General features: G+C 45.8%; 1 protein-coding gene across 1 annotated transcript in view; it reads right to left on the minus strand.

Annotated features, from left to right (window-relative positions):
• Positions 1-1,783: 1,783 nt before the first annotated feature.
• The window catches only part of ZNF398 (zinc finger protein 398), a 31,379-nt gene continuing 16,835 nt past the window's right edge, over positions 1,784-16,327 (minus strand). Inside the window, exons 5-6 of the mRNA XM_045792394.2 lie at positions 12,923-13,036; positions 1,784-11,626 (exon numbers count right to left, since the gene is read on the minus strand). Coding sequence (XP_045648350.1) covers positions 10,473-11,626; positions 12,923-13,036 — 1,268 coding nt within the window. The 3' untranslated portion in view covers positions 1,784-10,472. The remainder of the gene's footprint in view (positions 11,627-12,922; positions 13,037-16,327) is intronic.

A 16,327-nucleotide genomic window follows, 5' to 3' on the forward strand; every position in this document is an offset into this window, starting at 1 on the left:
CCAGGTCCTGATTTCTGTTAATTCTGCAAATATGTATTGGGCATCCCAAAGGAAAATGGTGCCTGACCCTTTGGAAAAATTTGCAAGACTAATTGTGTCTCTATCTTCTGGCCTTTGCCCTTCCCTCATCCCTTTGCAGGCTTTACCTCCCACTCTTCCTCCCCAGTCCAAATTCACTGGGACCAATTCCAGGCCTTTGCATTGGTCTGGATGGTACAGAAGTGACCCGGGTAACGTGTCAGAAGAGGGCGGAACTCGACCTCCCAGGTAAGGCTCACCGCGTTTTAACAGCAGCCTCTTCCAAAAACCTTTAAACGTAGGTCAACATCACTTCGAAACATCAAGCCAAATCAGAGGAGGAACCAGGGGAAGGCCCAGGTAGGCTGATGGAGAAGATAGGGTGAGGGTGGGAAATCCACTCGCTCATTCCACAAATATTTACTGAGCAGCTACTATGTGCCAGGTGCTGCTTAGGCAGAGGGTGGGCTTTGCATTTGCATATACCTGAGTTTAAGTTCCAAGATCACAGCTCTCTAGCTGTGACTGTGAGCCATTTAACTTCTCTGAGCTTCCCTCAGTCTCTTCAAATAGAAAGGAAGCAAATAATGTCTACTCCGCAGTTGTACAGTCAAATGAGATGAGATCAGGGCTTAGCACATAGCAGGCACCCAACAAAGGTAGTTACCCCCCAAAGATAAGTTTTATCATTATCCTTAAAATTGTATCTACTTTGTTTTCCTAAATGACTAGTTCCTATCTTCTTAAGACCGAGCTCTCCAGAGCCACTTCCTGCCCTATGTAGAGGCGGACCTGCCACAGAATCACCCCAGACGGGGACCCTCTGCACTTAGTAAAATAAAGGGCATTATCCGCCCAAGTGAGACGTGTGCTTAGAGCATCCTATTCAGAAGAACAACTATCAGATGCTTTCTCTATTAGGCGTCCTTTCTGGATACAGAATGAGTATCTTGTGGACTGTCTGATCCTCAAGGAGCTTACAGGCTAGTGAAGGTTCTATTCCCAGAAGTCAATGATCTCCTTCCCTCCACTCCCTGGCCACAGGCTGTCCCTCGACTGTAAATACCATGTCCACTGTTGTTGGGGGAACAAGCAGAGTCTGAAAAGTTCCAGGTAAATTCATTTCCACGAGTGAGACACATCAGAGTACATATTCTGACCTACCAATCATCAGTCATCTTCCCGCTTTCCTAAAAGTGGCAAAGAGAGGCTGGGTTAGCCCCAAAGGTTTAAGCCATCTTTTCAGTAGAAAGCAGTTAAAACTACTTCCCCTTAAGCATTAAACTAGTTATAATACTAGTTATAATAACTGGCTTACACAATAAGTCACCATCATAGTACATCCGCTGCACGTTTCTCCTTCACAGAGGGTGGATTTTCACAAAGCCAGCCTCTCTTGAAACCCCTGCAGCCAGCGTGGCTGCCCAGGGCCACGTTCACTGCCACGATATGCGCGAAGCCACTCAACTCAAACAGAATTTAAATCCACAGGTTTCCTTGTACTAGCATGGTTTTATAAGTGTCATACCTAGAAACCATAGGCCACCAGAACCAGTAGTGGCTGCAGCAGGGGGGGACGTAAGTGGGGGAGGTCAGGGGACACCTCCCAGAAGGAAAACAAGCCCGGCGTGAGGAGGGGACTGCTGTGGCAGCACTGGCGTGGACCCTCTGAGGGGTACTGCAGTGACCGAGGGACTGACGGGGCTGGGAGCTGTGCTAGGAAGGGAGCGATCCTGTCCCGGCAGAGCTGTCTGGCCGCTAGGCTTGTTTCTCTGAATCACTGGGTAACCGTGAGGCAGTTATCTAAATTACTGAGGGACACAGTCGGCAGCTGGGTAATGTGGATTAGATGTCAAGTATCATTGTTAATAAACATCTCCTGAATGGGAAGGACCCAGGACCGGCCCCTCCGTCCCTCAGGTGGGAGCTGCTTTTCTTCTCCTCACTAGGAATTCTATAGCTACTGTTCTGGACAGGGTATTCGAAGTGATAGGTGCTGAACCAGAAGATGTGGGAGAGGCCACAGGGAGAGGATGCAGAAATGCCAGAATGTTTATGCATCCCAATGGTTAATTTTATGAATCAATTTGACTGGGCCAAGGGATGACCAGATGGCTGGTAAGACATTTCTGGGTGCTTCTGTGAGGGTGTTTCCTGAAGAAATTAGCATTCGAATCCGTAGACTGGAGAAGATGCGCTCACAAATGGAAGTGAGAAGCATCCAATCCCTTGAAGGCCTGAATAGAACAAAAAGGCAGACAGGAGCAGATTAGCTCCTTCCTGGAGCTGAGACATCCATCTGCTCCTGCCTCTGGACGTCCACTGTCCTGGTTCTTGGGCCTTTGACTCAGAATGAATGACACCACTGGCTTTCCTGGTTTCCCAGCTTGCAAATGGCAGATCATGGAACTTCTAGACCTCCAGAATTACATGAGCTAATTCCTAGAATAAACCTCCTTTCAGAGATCTCTGTGTATCCTTTTAGTTCTGTTTCTCTGGAGAACCCCAATGCATGTGTCCATCATTCCCTAAGTCTTTCTGGTGCTCCCGTGCACTCCAAGACCCATCAGCAACCGCAAGCTTTATTTGAGAAAAGGAACCTCCAGATTCACTCAGCAAAGTGAACAGGGTAACCAGATTCGCACTTCTATCTCAGTGTCTCCCATGCCTAATTTAACAAGCAGCCTTAATAAGGACGACAATGTAATCCATGGGAAGGAGAAAGGAGAGCAGCTTCAGCTCCCCTCACCCACTGGCAGATCTGTGGTTACAACTTCCTGTCTTCACTTGGGGATCTAGTTATGCCAACCTCCAGAGGAAGGGTAACCTGTGGGTGTCCACGTCCCTGGCATCCTAAGTGTGCCTAAAAATCAGAGGCAGGGCTCATGGAGGAGAGGGCGCTACTTAGAAGAGGGAGAAAGTGTTGATGTGGGGATCACAGTAAAATATTTTTTATAACACAGTTTTCAGGTCAGTTTGCTCTTGCTAATGAGTTTTCAACATGTTTGCCTTTTCAGACCCACTTTTTGCCGACATTTTTATTCAAACTAAGTGCGTGCACACACACACTTTCCCTCTTTCTCACTAACTTCTAAAAATTCCTGCTTTTCAGAAAGTTTAGAGAAAATGCTACTTTTTCCCTCCTGAGTTTATTCTCAGCCTACTTCAAATAGGCATTTCATCACCTTTTTTACAAGTCTCGACATAGTAGATGAGTGAAGTTTGTTGGCTTTTCTTCAGTTCTTAATGACTGTGTGGTACTTTGCTCAGTCTTAATAAACACGTAATTGCTTGGGTGACTAAGTGAGTTAGCTACTCAACAGTTCTACCGCAACGGGTACCTGGCGCTTAGGGAGCCTGTGTATGCAGAAGGCAGGTTTTGTGTTGGAAATGAACAATTGCACTATATTCTCTCGAATCTTCTCAGTGGGTATCCCTTCAACTTTTAAGTGTGGATTTGATTACTAAAAATGGTCAAAATTCATTCAAAATGAAGTCCTGAGTGCATACAGAATAATACTGGTTTTCCTAAATGCAGCAGATAGGGTGTGAAACCACGTGTTATTGTTAAATCTGAGCTGGTGAACTATGGACTCTGGGAAACAAACTGAGGGCTTCAGAGGGGAGGAGTGTGGGGGATTAGGATAGGCCGGTGATGGGTATTAAGGAGGGCACATATTGCATGGAGCACTGGGTGTTATACACAAACAATGAATCATGGAACACTACATCAAAAACTAAGGATGTACTGTATGGTGACTGACATAACATAATAAAAAATTATTATTAAAAAATTAAAAATAAAAAATAATAAAAAATAAAACTAAAAAAAAATCTGAGCTGGTGATGACATCATCACGGTCCCTCTCCATTCTTCAGCAAACTGCTAGCGTCACAGAAGTCAGGGTACAGCGCAGGCACCCGTCTGTGCTTATCCAGGATCCTGCCTGTGTTTCACAGACCAGGGCTCTGGACAGCGCCTGCGGTGGGCACAGCGGAAGTGAATGCTGCTTTTCCCACGGCCTCTAGAGGTCCTAACTTAACTACGGAGACCAGTTAGAACTTTTTCAACAGCAGTTCTCACAGCCTTATCTCCCACTAAGTTATGACGTCCCATTGTAGATTCATCTGCCCTTTATTAATCTCTGGACCACAGCCCCCTGCTCCAGTAAAGCAGGCTAACTGGTCACTTCCAGTCCAATACTTTTCTCATTCTATGATCTTCTAAACTTGCAGGCACACTAGAATCACGTGGGGGAACTTAAACAAACAAAACACCCAGGCTCTGCCCCAGGCCAATTAGATCATGCCAGGGTAGGCCCTGGCATAAATATATTTTTTTTTTAAGTTCCCCAAGTGATTCTAATGTTCAGCCAAGAACAAACCACTGTAACAGTCTCCCTCCCCATGTGCTTGTCCCAGCCTCACGGGATCACTATGCAGAAATGAACATCCTGAATTATTACTTAGTGGCTATTAAATATAGGATTGGTTTAATTATTGTTCATTGTTTTTATCCTGCTGTTTACTCAGTGAGGTTGGCTTGTAGATATTGTTTTTCTTACACAGTTTTTTTAAACTATAATTCAAAGCCAAGTACTGACTTATTTGTACTGCTTTCTGTACTTTCTGCTTGCTTAACCCAATCTCTCCAGTAATATGCCTGCTTTCCTAACTTGTTAGAATTCCTCGTTTACATAAAACTGGTTATCTTGCATACGTTGCTGGTAGAAGCCAGTGCATTAAGTGGGTTGACCCAACACTTTCTGCAGCACTTTGTTTTCAATCTCTAGCTTCTCCCCAGCACAGGCAAGCAAACTGGAAGCAGAGAAACGACCAACAAAAACAACATCTAGGAAATTGTTGAACTGGTCAACAAGTAATTCTGCGCTGACTACATCAACAGTTTCCTAGGCCTGCGATGTTCCAAAGCACTTCTGAAGACCTTTCCTCATTTGAGCGCCCCAACACCTATGTAAAGTTGGTCAAGTGGGTATTATCTTCATGCTAGGAATGAGAAAACCCAAGCAAGTTTATAAACTCTGGCCTCCTGACTTCCTTTCCAAAAACTTTACCATTCCAATAATCCTTATTCTTATAAAGTATTATAAATGCTGTACATAAAATATTCTACATTATAAACACAAGGAAAAATAACCACTGAACGACCCCAGTACCCTAGAACCATCATTATTATTTTGGTAGGTCTCTTTTTTCCCTATGCTTTAAAAAATTGCAATGAAATGCATACTGCATCTCTAAAACAAAATTTTATCGTTTTGCTAGGACTTTGTCAGTTCGTGTGGCTTTGGAGTAATTATAATATGGTTAGAATGAGATTATAAGAATGCATACTTCTCCAAGGTGTTTATTCAAGGTGTGTCAAAGCAATTGCTCAATAGGGCAGAATGTGGGGAGAAACCAGACCCAGATGTAAAATCTTAAATTCCATGATTTTAGAGCTGGAAGGGACTTTAAATCACCATCGTGTATCTATCTGAATTAGGAAAATGAAATCTACACGAATCGAGTGCCTTTCTCCATATTGAGTAGGTAGACAATGTTCAGCTGGGACCAGAATCCAGTTCAGGTGGTCTTCCCACCGTGCAGTCGTGCACTGAGCACCCACGTCTCTGCCAGCACAGGGCCCATGAGGGATACAAAACAAGACATGACCTCTGTTCTTGGGTAGCTTACTTTCTGGACCGGTTTCAAGATTTTACAGTAAATACTGACTTTGCTGATAAACACAAAGCCACATAGCTCAGTGAGATTTCATCAAATATTTTAAATGTACCTGGCAATGTTTGAGAGCGTGGCAGCACACTGCTTTTGAGGCTTCTCTGACTGGCCTGTACTGATCTACCTTCCTTAGTGGTTGATTGGTCCTCGGGGTGAAATACTTTTTTGAAGAGGCAACTTGACCAAGCTGACAAAAGTCATTGTGGATGTGTATATGATTATGGCCAGAGTTACAGTTTAAAAAGAAACTGGAGAAGGGTCGTAAAGGGAGGAGTAACACCCCAGAAAGTGAGAGATTGCTCCTTTTGCAAGATATATAAATAGTACCTTCCAGGTCCTTTATGCTAAGGACAATAAGCTCTGGTCTATAACAGTCCTAATGAAGTAGAAGTCTTTGAAGGAATCCTGTCACAAGTGGGGACACTGAGATTCTCGCCTAGCCTAATAGTACTAGAAGTGCAATCTGGGCCACATTTGCCATTCCCAAGTGAATCTACGGGCCCGTGGACCCTGGTGTTGGGAACACAGGCCCCTTCCTCCTCACTACAGCTGTCTAACCCAAGAAGAGCCTGTAACCCAAGGGCAGCCAATCCAAGGGTTGGCTGGAAGCTTGTGTGACCTGGTGTAAGAAGAGGAGCTGGGCCAGAACCCCTGCTTTAGAATCTGAAGAACAACAAAAGAATCAGAGCCGCATGGTGTCATGGTACACAGAAACTTGTGGGAGCCAGAAGGTAGAAAAGATAGGGCACAAGAACAGATTAAATGGAAGCAAAAGATGGCAGGCAAAACGCTGAGACATCCAGCAATCGTGGGCTTCCGTAGAGCAGCCTGGATTTGACCGTCTCTCTGGTCGGGCCTGGACACCTTTCATGATAGTTGTCATAGTGGCGCTTTCTGTGTCAGGCTCTGTGCTAAGGACTTCACACTGGCTTCCTTTCCCTCAGAGACACGGATCTCGTTCTCACTGCTTTACAGATAAGGAAACTAGGCTCCTGATGGTGAAGTAACATATGTTACTTATGATGATGCCAGGACCCGAATACAGGTCTGACTCAGAGTCTAGGCCCATTACGCTGTGCTCACCCACGTGTGTCCTTAAGTTAAGGTTCTGTGCGCTCCCCCACCCTCCTCCTCCTCCACTGCCTGCCGGTGTGACCTCACTTGAGGTCCTTTTGCTGCGAAGAGCCTGACACTTCCCTAGTTAAAGAATGTCTTGTATATGGACCCTATGAGGAGTGAGTGCTTCCTTTGTAGAGTGAACAGAACAGGGTCGAGGTATCCACCAAACACACAGAGAAATCTGATGATAGGAGTTCCTCATCTGTGAGCCATTTGGGGAAAGACTGGCTTTTACTCATTGCTACTGAATAGCCCTCAGATAGCTTTTCGTTGTCTAAGAAGCTGAGATATGGGGGGATGGGGGGGGAGAAGGACTGGGGTCCTTCTGACTCTCCTCAGAGAAAATGTGAGCAGAATTTTCCATCCCATTTGGAATGAATAAAGGAACGGAGACAGTGAACGTGTTATTCCCCAGTAAGCCATAGGGTCTGATCCTGGTTGACGTAGGCATGGTTACCCAAGTCTCTCCAAAATGCTCCAAAAAGAAGCCCAGTAGAGTCCCCCCACCGGGAACTTTGCCGTCCTGATTATTAACGATGAGAAAGTTATGTGAAGCACTGCTCTAGCCAGAGCCCAGCTATGGTGTTTCCAATATCGAATATCCAGCAAAAAGGATCAGAAACTTCTCTCACTTTCTAGGCAAGCAATCAACTTCCATTTATTTTCACAACTGTGGCTGAAACAGAGGCTCATCTAACGGTGACAATGAAACACGGTAAGCAAAGAGTGAATCTGGTCATAGTCCACCTCTGGACCTACTCTGAGGAGACAGGCCTATTTGTGTGTGACAGACTTCTTAGCGCAGGGGGCAGACTGATGAAGAGCGCATTTCTGGGTTCTCCTCTTTCCTGCCTGTCTTGTCCTGACAACCAACCCTCAAGTACTTCAACTGCAGTTAAACGCAGGGGTTCTCTCAGGAGCCCTTGATGGACCAAGTTTCTCCACACACTGAAACCTTCCCGTTGGACTTAACTTTTCCACCGAGCACATTTTATGTATCTGCTCTTGAATCTTAAGCAAACAAACTCTAGAGCTGGCCTGGAGTTCTACCTGGTAGAGGATGGGTGCTGGGAGAGGAGACCAGAATGCACAGTTGAAAACCCCTGGTGTGCATGGGGCTGAGGATTAAGAGAACACCTACTTCCATCATTCTGGCCTGGCCCTGCCCATTCCCTTTCACTCAGCGTCATGGCTCTGCCTCATTGATATTTGAACCGTGTTCACACCCTGCCAAAGTTTGGGTCCCTGCTGGCTACAGTTCCTTGCAGAAAGGACTGTGGGATCTATCTGCAGCATTTTAACCTACAGGTCTCTCTCATTAACAAGCTCCATGTCCTCATTAAATCTTTGAGTAAAAAAGAATTTCTGATGTTATCTAGACCAACATCACACCTAATGTAGGAATCCCTTTCAAGCACACCCTGGCAAATGTTTAAATGCCTCCAGAAAAGGGAGCTCACCACCTGAAGATAGTACTTTAATTCTTCTCTCTTTTAATTAGGAGACCAAGGTGCAAACCAGAGCTGGGTCTCACACCAAATTCCTAGTGGGTCAGCAGTGAAGCCAAAACCTTGGCTTTGGGAGCCCCAGAACCCCCACATTTACGCATGGTATGGGTCCAGATTCTAGCTAGAAAGCTCTCAATCCCAATATGCCAGGGTTCTGTTCATCAGTTGTCTTGGTTTGCTCTATACTGGGTTTTTTCATGGCCTTCAGACTATAAATTATGGCAGCAGACTAGGTCTCACACCCATTTCTTAGGTCTCCTGTGACCCCCGGTATTGTGCATGTCACGGAGTCGATGTCTCATAAATGCACTCATTCTAAAGAGTAGCGCGTTCAGACAGAGCCTTCCCAGGAGCGAAGGCTAACACTTTTCCTAGTGTGTTTAGGCAGAGCTAGGCTGGGTGAAGCTTGGGCTGGGTGATAAGGAAAAAATGGGTCTCTCCCTTATCATTTCATCAAGAAAGTGTTCTAACTACTTGTAGACCTTGTTTCCAGGCATCTTGAAAAGATTCAGGGGAAACAGAGTATAGGAATAAACAGCTTTACTGCCCAAGACTTAGGGCAATCTCTGTCTCCCACCTCAGGCTCGCAGCAAGAGTAAAACAAATCGAGTTCAGTCAAGTTTCAACAAGAATGTCTCTGCTCTGATTTAGGGGTCTTATTTGGCTTTGCCTGTGTAGAAGCCAGAGATAGAGAATTTTGGCAGAAGAAATGTGTCACAAGTTTTATTTTTTTTTCTGTTTTTTGCTTAATTTCTAGAGGTTCACTTTTTTCCTTTCACCAGGCTCATTTTGCAGATGAAAATTTGCAGTCTCTAAAGGGAAAGGGACTTATGCCCAACTGCAAAGCTGCTGAGGAGTAGGACCACACTCAGAAGCTCTCCTCTGACTGAATGTCCCCAAAAAAGAACACATGGTAGCCAAGGTCCCTAAGAGCAGACCAAGCAGCAAGAGGCTATCCTTGTCTGTATGTGGTGCTTAGCACTCAGGGATCTACAGAGTTCCTCAATCTGCCCGATGCCAACAGGGAGAGTCAGAAGGGGTGCACACACACTGTGATGGCCCCAGAAAGCTGCATTATAGCACATCGTCTCACTACGGAGGAAATGAAAGCTGAGCTCCACTGGCACTTTGTGAAGCTCATAACGCTTCCGGAAAGTGCTGTGATCTTTTCTGCTGAGAACTGTCAAGAATATGAGACACCAAGAACAGAAAAATCAGCTTATTAGCTTGGAAATACGGAAAAATTTGACGTAAATGACTCCTTATAAGAAACATGGTTCAGGCACAAATTTTAGGCTGTTCTGGGCTAATTTCGCTGGGCTCTCTAGATTTTAAAGCTAGCGCTGAGAACACTGCTCCCACTTTTTTAACCAGGACCTCGGCAAATGTTCCTGGCAGTTTAAATGCCAGTAAGAGCCTGAATTCTGCAAATCAAACTATTCAAAGAACTGTTCTCCTTAAGACACTTCAAAAGTCAGACTTCTTGCCCCCCAATATTAAACAAAATGTGTTAGAAGAATTAATCTAGGAAACCTAGGGAGGCAGTCTTGAGTTATCATTTCGGGAGAGGCAGCACATGAGCACATGAGCAGACTAGCTCCTATCAGGGAGAAGCAGTACCGTGGCCTGAGGCTCCAGCACTCTCCTCTAACAACCATCTTACCATCAGGGAATTAATAAGGTTCCATTAAACATCCTCATGCCTCAAGATGGGCTTCGGATTCTGGAGGCTCTTCCCATGCACCTGTCTCTACCTAGAGCCACAATCATTATCAATTTATCACCCTGTGATGGATTAACAGGGGTCAAATCTTGCTTTCCAACCTCTGCAACGTTCTTATATAACTTCTGTTTAGGTAATACTTTTGTAAAGATCGGGATGCTGGGCTCCCTTCCAGGTCTTTCTGGGTTTCAAAATGTGGTGTTCTTGTGATGTGGTGAAGTTCCAAAATTCCAGCATGTCTCTCGTCAAGTGTCTAAGATCCCAAATTCCTCGACGGGCCACATAGCGATTACTGCAGGGGGTGGAGGGGCTCGCGGGCACAGATAACCGGTGAGCACAGATAACCATGAAAGGAGCGAGGTTTACAAAACTCCCCCTCCGCTCCCTTCCCCATACCACTGGCTGGCCTCTAGACCTTCGGTGTTAACGGCTAGGCCGGAGGTCTCGAGCCCAGGGAGGAGGGGCCCCGGGGGTTCGGGCGGCTGTCCGGACGGGTCACTGTCGCCCCCGCAGCCTCCACTGTGGCCCGAGCGCAGGTGGTCCTTGAGCGTCTGCTTGTAGCGGAAGCTGCGGCCGCAGTAGGCGCAGGGGTAGGGCCGCTCGCCCGTGTGGATGCGCTGGTGCTTCATGAGGTGGTGCTTGCGGATGAAGCTCTTGCCGCAGTGCGCGCAGCTGAACGGCCGCTCGCCCGTGTGCAGCCGCCGGTGGTTCAGCAGGTGCTCCTTGCGCATGAAGCTCTTACTGCAGTCAGTGCACGGGTACGGGCGCTCGCCCGTGTGGATCATCTGGTGGCGAATCAGGGCCGAGTGGCCGTTGAAGTCAATGCCGCACTGGGGGCAGGAGAAAGGCCGCTCCTGCGCGTGGCCCCGCTGGTGCAGCAGGAGGCTGATCTTCAGGCTGAAGCTCCTGCCGCACTGCGCGCAGCGGAACGGCCTCTCGCTGGCGTGAGCGCGCCGGTGGCTGGTGAGTCGCGCCTGGTCGGCGAAGCGCTTGGGGCAATCGGGACAGGGGAAGGGGCGCTCGGTGCTGTTGTGGACCCGAAGGTGGTAGGTGAGTCTCGACGGGTGCGTGAAAGTTCTGGCGCAGTGTGGGCAGGTGGGGGGCGTCTCGCTAGCGTGGGGCTGGGAGCTGCTGCTGAGGTCAGCCTGCTGGGGAAAGTGCTTAGGGCACTGGGCACAGGATAAGGGGTGCTCACCTGTGTGGCTGCACTGGTGAGTCAGCAACATGTCTTGGCTGAGGCTCTTGCCACAGTGGTGGCAGGAGAATACCTGCTCCCCAGCTGGAGGTGGCAGGGGGTAGCTACCCAACTGAGTAAAAGTCACTTGGCCCTCAGAGGCTTCGGCCAGGTCAGTGGCTGGACGTCCAAAAGGCGCCATGGATGCCGACGGCTGGCTTTTGAAAGCTACATCTGAAAAAGTATCCTTTGCTGGTGGTGGTGGAGAAGAGAAGGCCACTGGGACCTCTGGGCACAAGGAGGCTCTGGCAAGGCTTTCGGCTTTGATGACGAGCTCTTCATCTGAAAGAAAGGACTCAGAGTCACACCTGTCAACAGCTGTCTCGTGGTAACTCCCGGTAATCCCACCCAGCTCTAGCCGAGTGCTCCCAGCTCTTAATTGGCTCAGATAGGAAGCTCGGTGGAGGTCTGAGATAATCATCAAGGCATGTAGAGTCCCTGCGGCAAATCATCAGAGAGCTCACCGCGGGCCCTCTTCAATGCCCCCTGCTCCGAAAAGGAGAAACCCCGGCAGCCACCTTGCCAGCGCTCCTTTCATTAGGTCTCTCCTCTGCTCCCGGACTTTGAGTCCGCTGCCTTTTGTGACGAGGCCTAAAATTATTCATTCACCTGCTCCTACTTCTCTTCAGTTTGCCAGATAAATCCTTCATGACTGTTAGCTCTCCTTACTTTCCCTGAAAATCAAGCCCATGTTTCTGCCTCTGCATCTCTGCTCATTCTGCCCTCCCTTTTGTAGCGTGCATCCCTCTCCTCCCATCTTCCCAAAGTATCCCCGACCTTATCACACCAATCTTAGAAGGCCCAATTCTGGCTTCACAGCCTGCTGTGGGCCTTATCTAGACACCCAAACTAAAACTGACGTATGTTCTCCAAACTCCTCATTTCTTTTATAGAAGTTATCCGTCCCACTCACCCTGGAGACTTAACAGTAGGCACGCCCAGTACTGATGTGTGTGTGCCAGATATAAATATCCCAAGGAGCAGAAACGGTTATTTTTTATTTCTGTTTCCTAGAGTCTAAAAGAACATGGGGAATAGAAGATATTTAAAAATAGGCTGCATTAAGTCACATAAATGACTGGGTTCCTTCTGGCCTTGAGATTCTCTTCTACAATTCAGATGGCAAAATACAGATGGCGCTAAGGATCTTGGAAAGAAGCTATTTGCTGCTCCTGCCATCAGTTTGTCCTGAGGGAGAGCTTGTCGTCCACATTTGTGCCTCTCCAAGGATACTCTTGTCGCTAAGGCCAGTCTCTTCCCATTTTTGTTCTATCCTTTTCGACACAAGCCTCAAGTGTTCTTCGGTCTTTCCCGGATCTCAAGCCTTTGGTCCCTCTGTGTGCACTTATTTTTCTTCCTCTAACAAATCTACTTTGTCTTTATACTTAAAAGAGTGTGTTTTCTCACTTAAAATTTATCTTGGTCTGATCTCATTTTCATCTTTCACTTACTTGAGCCTGTCTTTTCTCCCCTTTCCCATTCTTCTTCCACTTCCTTGCCTCCACAACCCCCTCCTGCCTGCGGCTTCCTCAGTTGGTCTTGCCCTAAGCGGAGGCTGGGTAGGGATTCCTCACTCACCAGCATAGGCGCCCTTGTGCATGTCACTCTCCTTGGTCTCCTGTGGGGCCCCCACCTGGGGCTCTTCCTCTTGTTTGATCCAAGACAGAATATCTGATGTTGAAATGCCAGGCTCTATTTGGGGGGAAAAAGAGAATGGCTTTCAGGGTTCGACTCGGAAAGTGAAAATGATCATGTGGACTTGTTGAACACAGTCTTGCCCAAATATTTATCTCTAATTACAAAACCAAAACTGAACCAGCCTTTAAAAGAAAGCATATAACAGCTGGAGAACCAGTTCAAAATGAAGCCAAATTCACGTGTTTTTACATGATATACTCAACTTGAGTGACTGTTTTCATTTTAAGACAAATCATAGTTTTCATTTTGGAAGAGGACACCCTGACACGCACCTAGAATTAGTCAGCAGTGCTTTCCATTTTGTTAGCACTCGCACTTCCAAAATGTTTTAACTTGCTCTCACAGCTTTTTTTAATGAAATAATGAAGCAGGGACTATTTTCTCCATTTCGGTAGAGAGGGCCCCCAGAGGTCAAATACATTGCCAGTAAGGAAGTATTTATGGTGAAACGCTGTATTATCAAAAGTTTGCTTTAGGGGCGCCTGGGTGGCTCAGTCGTTAAGCGTCTGCCTTCAGCTCAGGGCATGATCCCGGCGTTCTGGGATCGAGCCCCACATCAGGCTCCTCCACCGGGAGCCTGCTTCTTCCTCTCCCACTCCCCCTGCTTGTGTTCCCTCTCTCACTGGCTGTCTCTCTCTCTGTCAAATAAATAAATAAAATCTTAAAAAAAAAAAAAAGTTTGCTTTAAAATATAACAAGAAGGGGCGCCTGGCTGGCTCAGTCAGTTAAGTGTCTGCCTTCAGCTCAGGTTGTGATCCCAGGGTCCAGGGATCGGGCCTTGCGTCAGGCTCCCTGCTCAGCCAGGGAGCCTGCTTCTCCTTCCCCCTCTGTGATCTCTCTCACTTTCAATCTCTCTCAAATAAATAAATAAAATCTTTAAAAAATAAAATAAAATAAAATGTAGCAGGAAAAAAGCAGAAGAAGCCAAGACTGACCAAAAAAGTTTTTCTTAGATGTTAATTAAAAAACAAAGACATTCCCAGAATTACAAAGTCAGGTCCATTTAAACACAGATCTGACTCCTTAGAAACATAATTTTCAGGTTCCCAATTTTGGGTTCTAACAGATCATATTACTTCTGCCTATTAAATGATACAGCGCATTGTTTCCTGAACCCCCAGGGAGAGGGGAGAATAGTCTTTGTGAGTCCCTCAGGCCTGGATGGGGGGGTCTTTTGGAAAGAAAAAAGAACAGCCTGTAAAGGCTTTGCACATAACATGGCTCATTTGGTCAGTACAGAAACAGCTGTGTGTGCTATTCCAGCCAAGGCCTATATAGCCTTTTTTGGCCTAAAAGGACAAGCTGGCAAGCTGACAAGGTGCGGAGAGAAACTCAAACTATATTATTTCTCAAAAAAGCCTTATAGGCAGGTTCTGGTTTTATGTGTAGCAAATAGTCAGAACTCACTGTTTTGCCCAAAGCCTTTTAAATCAGAGACCACTGAAATCTAAAGGTGTGCCCAAAGCAGAAATATGAGGTTGGACAAGGCTGAGGCCCAAAAGACTGGCAGGTTGTGCGGCGAGACTGGGAAGATACAGGTTTTGGCCCGCACAGCAGACTGCTTTTCCAACTCCCTACTTTAAACTACAGGATGAAATGTATTAAACATAGTCCAACCTTATCTTTCTTTTCTCCCAGATTTTATACCCACACACGTCCTTATATATAAAGAGAAAAGCAGGAGGGGACAGACTGGGTTTAAGGAAGAGGATCTTTTCGCAGATCCCAGAGGATGAACTTTCTATTCATCAAAACCATGAGACTTTTAAAATGCATAATTGCTTCTCTTCATCAATTTTCTTTTTTTTTTTTAAAGATTTGATTTTTATTTATTCGACAGAGAGAGACAGCCAGCGAGAGGGAACACAGGCAGGGGGAGTGGGAGAGGAAGAAGCAGGCTCTTAGCGGAGGAGCCTGATGTGGGGCTCGATCCCAGAACGCCGGGATCACGCCCTGAGCCGAAGGCAGACGCTTAATGGCTGCGCCACCCAGGCGCCCCCTCTTCATCAATTTTCTGAATGAGTTAGTGCTCTAGAAACCTCCCAATGTCAATCACATGGTTTTGACCTTTTTTTTCTTTTTTCCTTTTTTTTTGGTTTATCATTATGAACTCATAGAATGTTATCTGGTGAGTTTTAGTCCATTGCTCAGATTGTCCCTTCTTTGGCCAACAGGAGTCCCTTCAGAGCAGCTCTGTCTTTTCACATCATCAAACATCTAGTTCCCTTCATTTCTGGTGTGACAGATTATCTAGGTTCATCCTGTACATTTCCTGCTTCATGCACACAATCACTGATCTGAGAAATGGAATTCAGAGACTGCAATCTGGATGATAAGGACGCGAACTGCTCATAGGTTGTTGTTGCTTCTAGCTCCTCTCCATGGACAGAGCTATTAAAATACGTATCTTCTAGAAAAAGTGTCAAGAGTTTATGTTAATATTTATGATTCATATTTAAGATTACAGGGTTTTAATTAAATCCTTTGATTTTATACTTGTGTCTTTTCTCCCTTACCCTGAAAATTTTGGTTCCTGATGACATTAACATAATCTTTCGCTTTATCTGAATACTTGTGTCAAAATAATACCAATATTATAAACAAAAATATGAACTCAATTTAAGATTATCTTGTGAGGGGCGCCTGGGTGGCACAGTGGTTAAGCGTCTGCCTTCGGCTCAGGGCGTGATCCCGGCGTTATGGGATCGAGCCCCACATCAGGCTCTTCCACTATGAGTCTGCTTCTTCCTCTCCCACTCCCCCTGCTTGTGTTCCCTCTCTCGCTGGCTGTCTCTATCTCTGTCAAATAAATAAATAAATAAATAAAATCTTAAAAAAAAAAAAAAAAGATTATCTTGTGATTCTTTTAGTCTTCAGGATATATCCCTCTAGGGATATATAGTTAAAATATTATGTTTAGTCATTTGAAAGAAATCTATTCTATGTATTTATGTTACACGCCTATCATACAGTAATTATTTCAGCCTGTGCCTGATTTTTTTAAATATTTGTTTTTTAAATTATGTAAAATATTTATAAGGTTCCAAAATCAAAACTATAAAACAAGATACATTCAGAGAGGACTAGCTTCCACCCCAAATCTACCTCTTCTTGTATAGGTAATCACTCTTACTGGTTTTTGTTTTATTTTTCCATTGTTTCTTTGTAAAAATATAAGCAAATATATATACATCTTCATTTTCCCCCCTCTTTATATGGCATACTATCCAAACTGTTCTGTACCCCAGTATCTTACTTGAAAATATATTCTGGGCATCTGTGTAT

Source organism: Ursus americanus, chromosome 3 (genome assembly GCF_024610735.1).
Source record: "Ursus americanus isolate L20-20 chromosome 3, mUrsAme1.1.p, whole genome shotgun sequence".
In the NCBI taxonomy this organism is placed as follows: Eukaryota; Metazoa; Chordata; class Mammalia; order Carnivora; family Ursidae; genus Ursus; species Ursus americanus.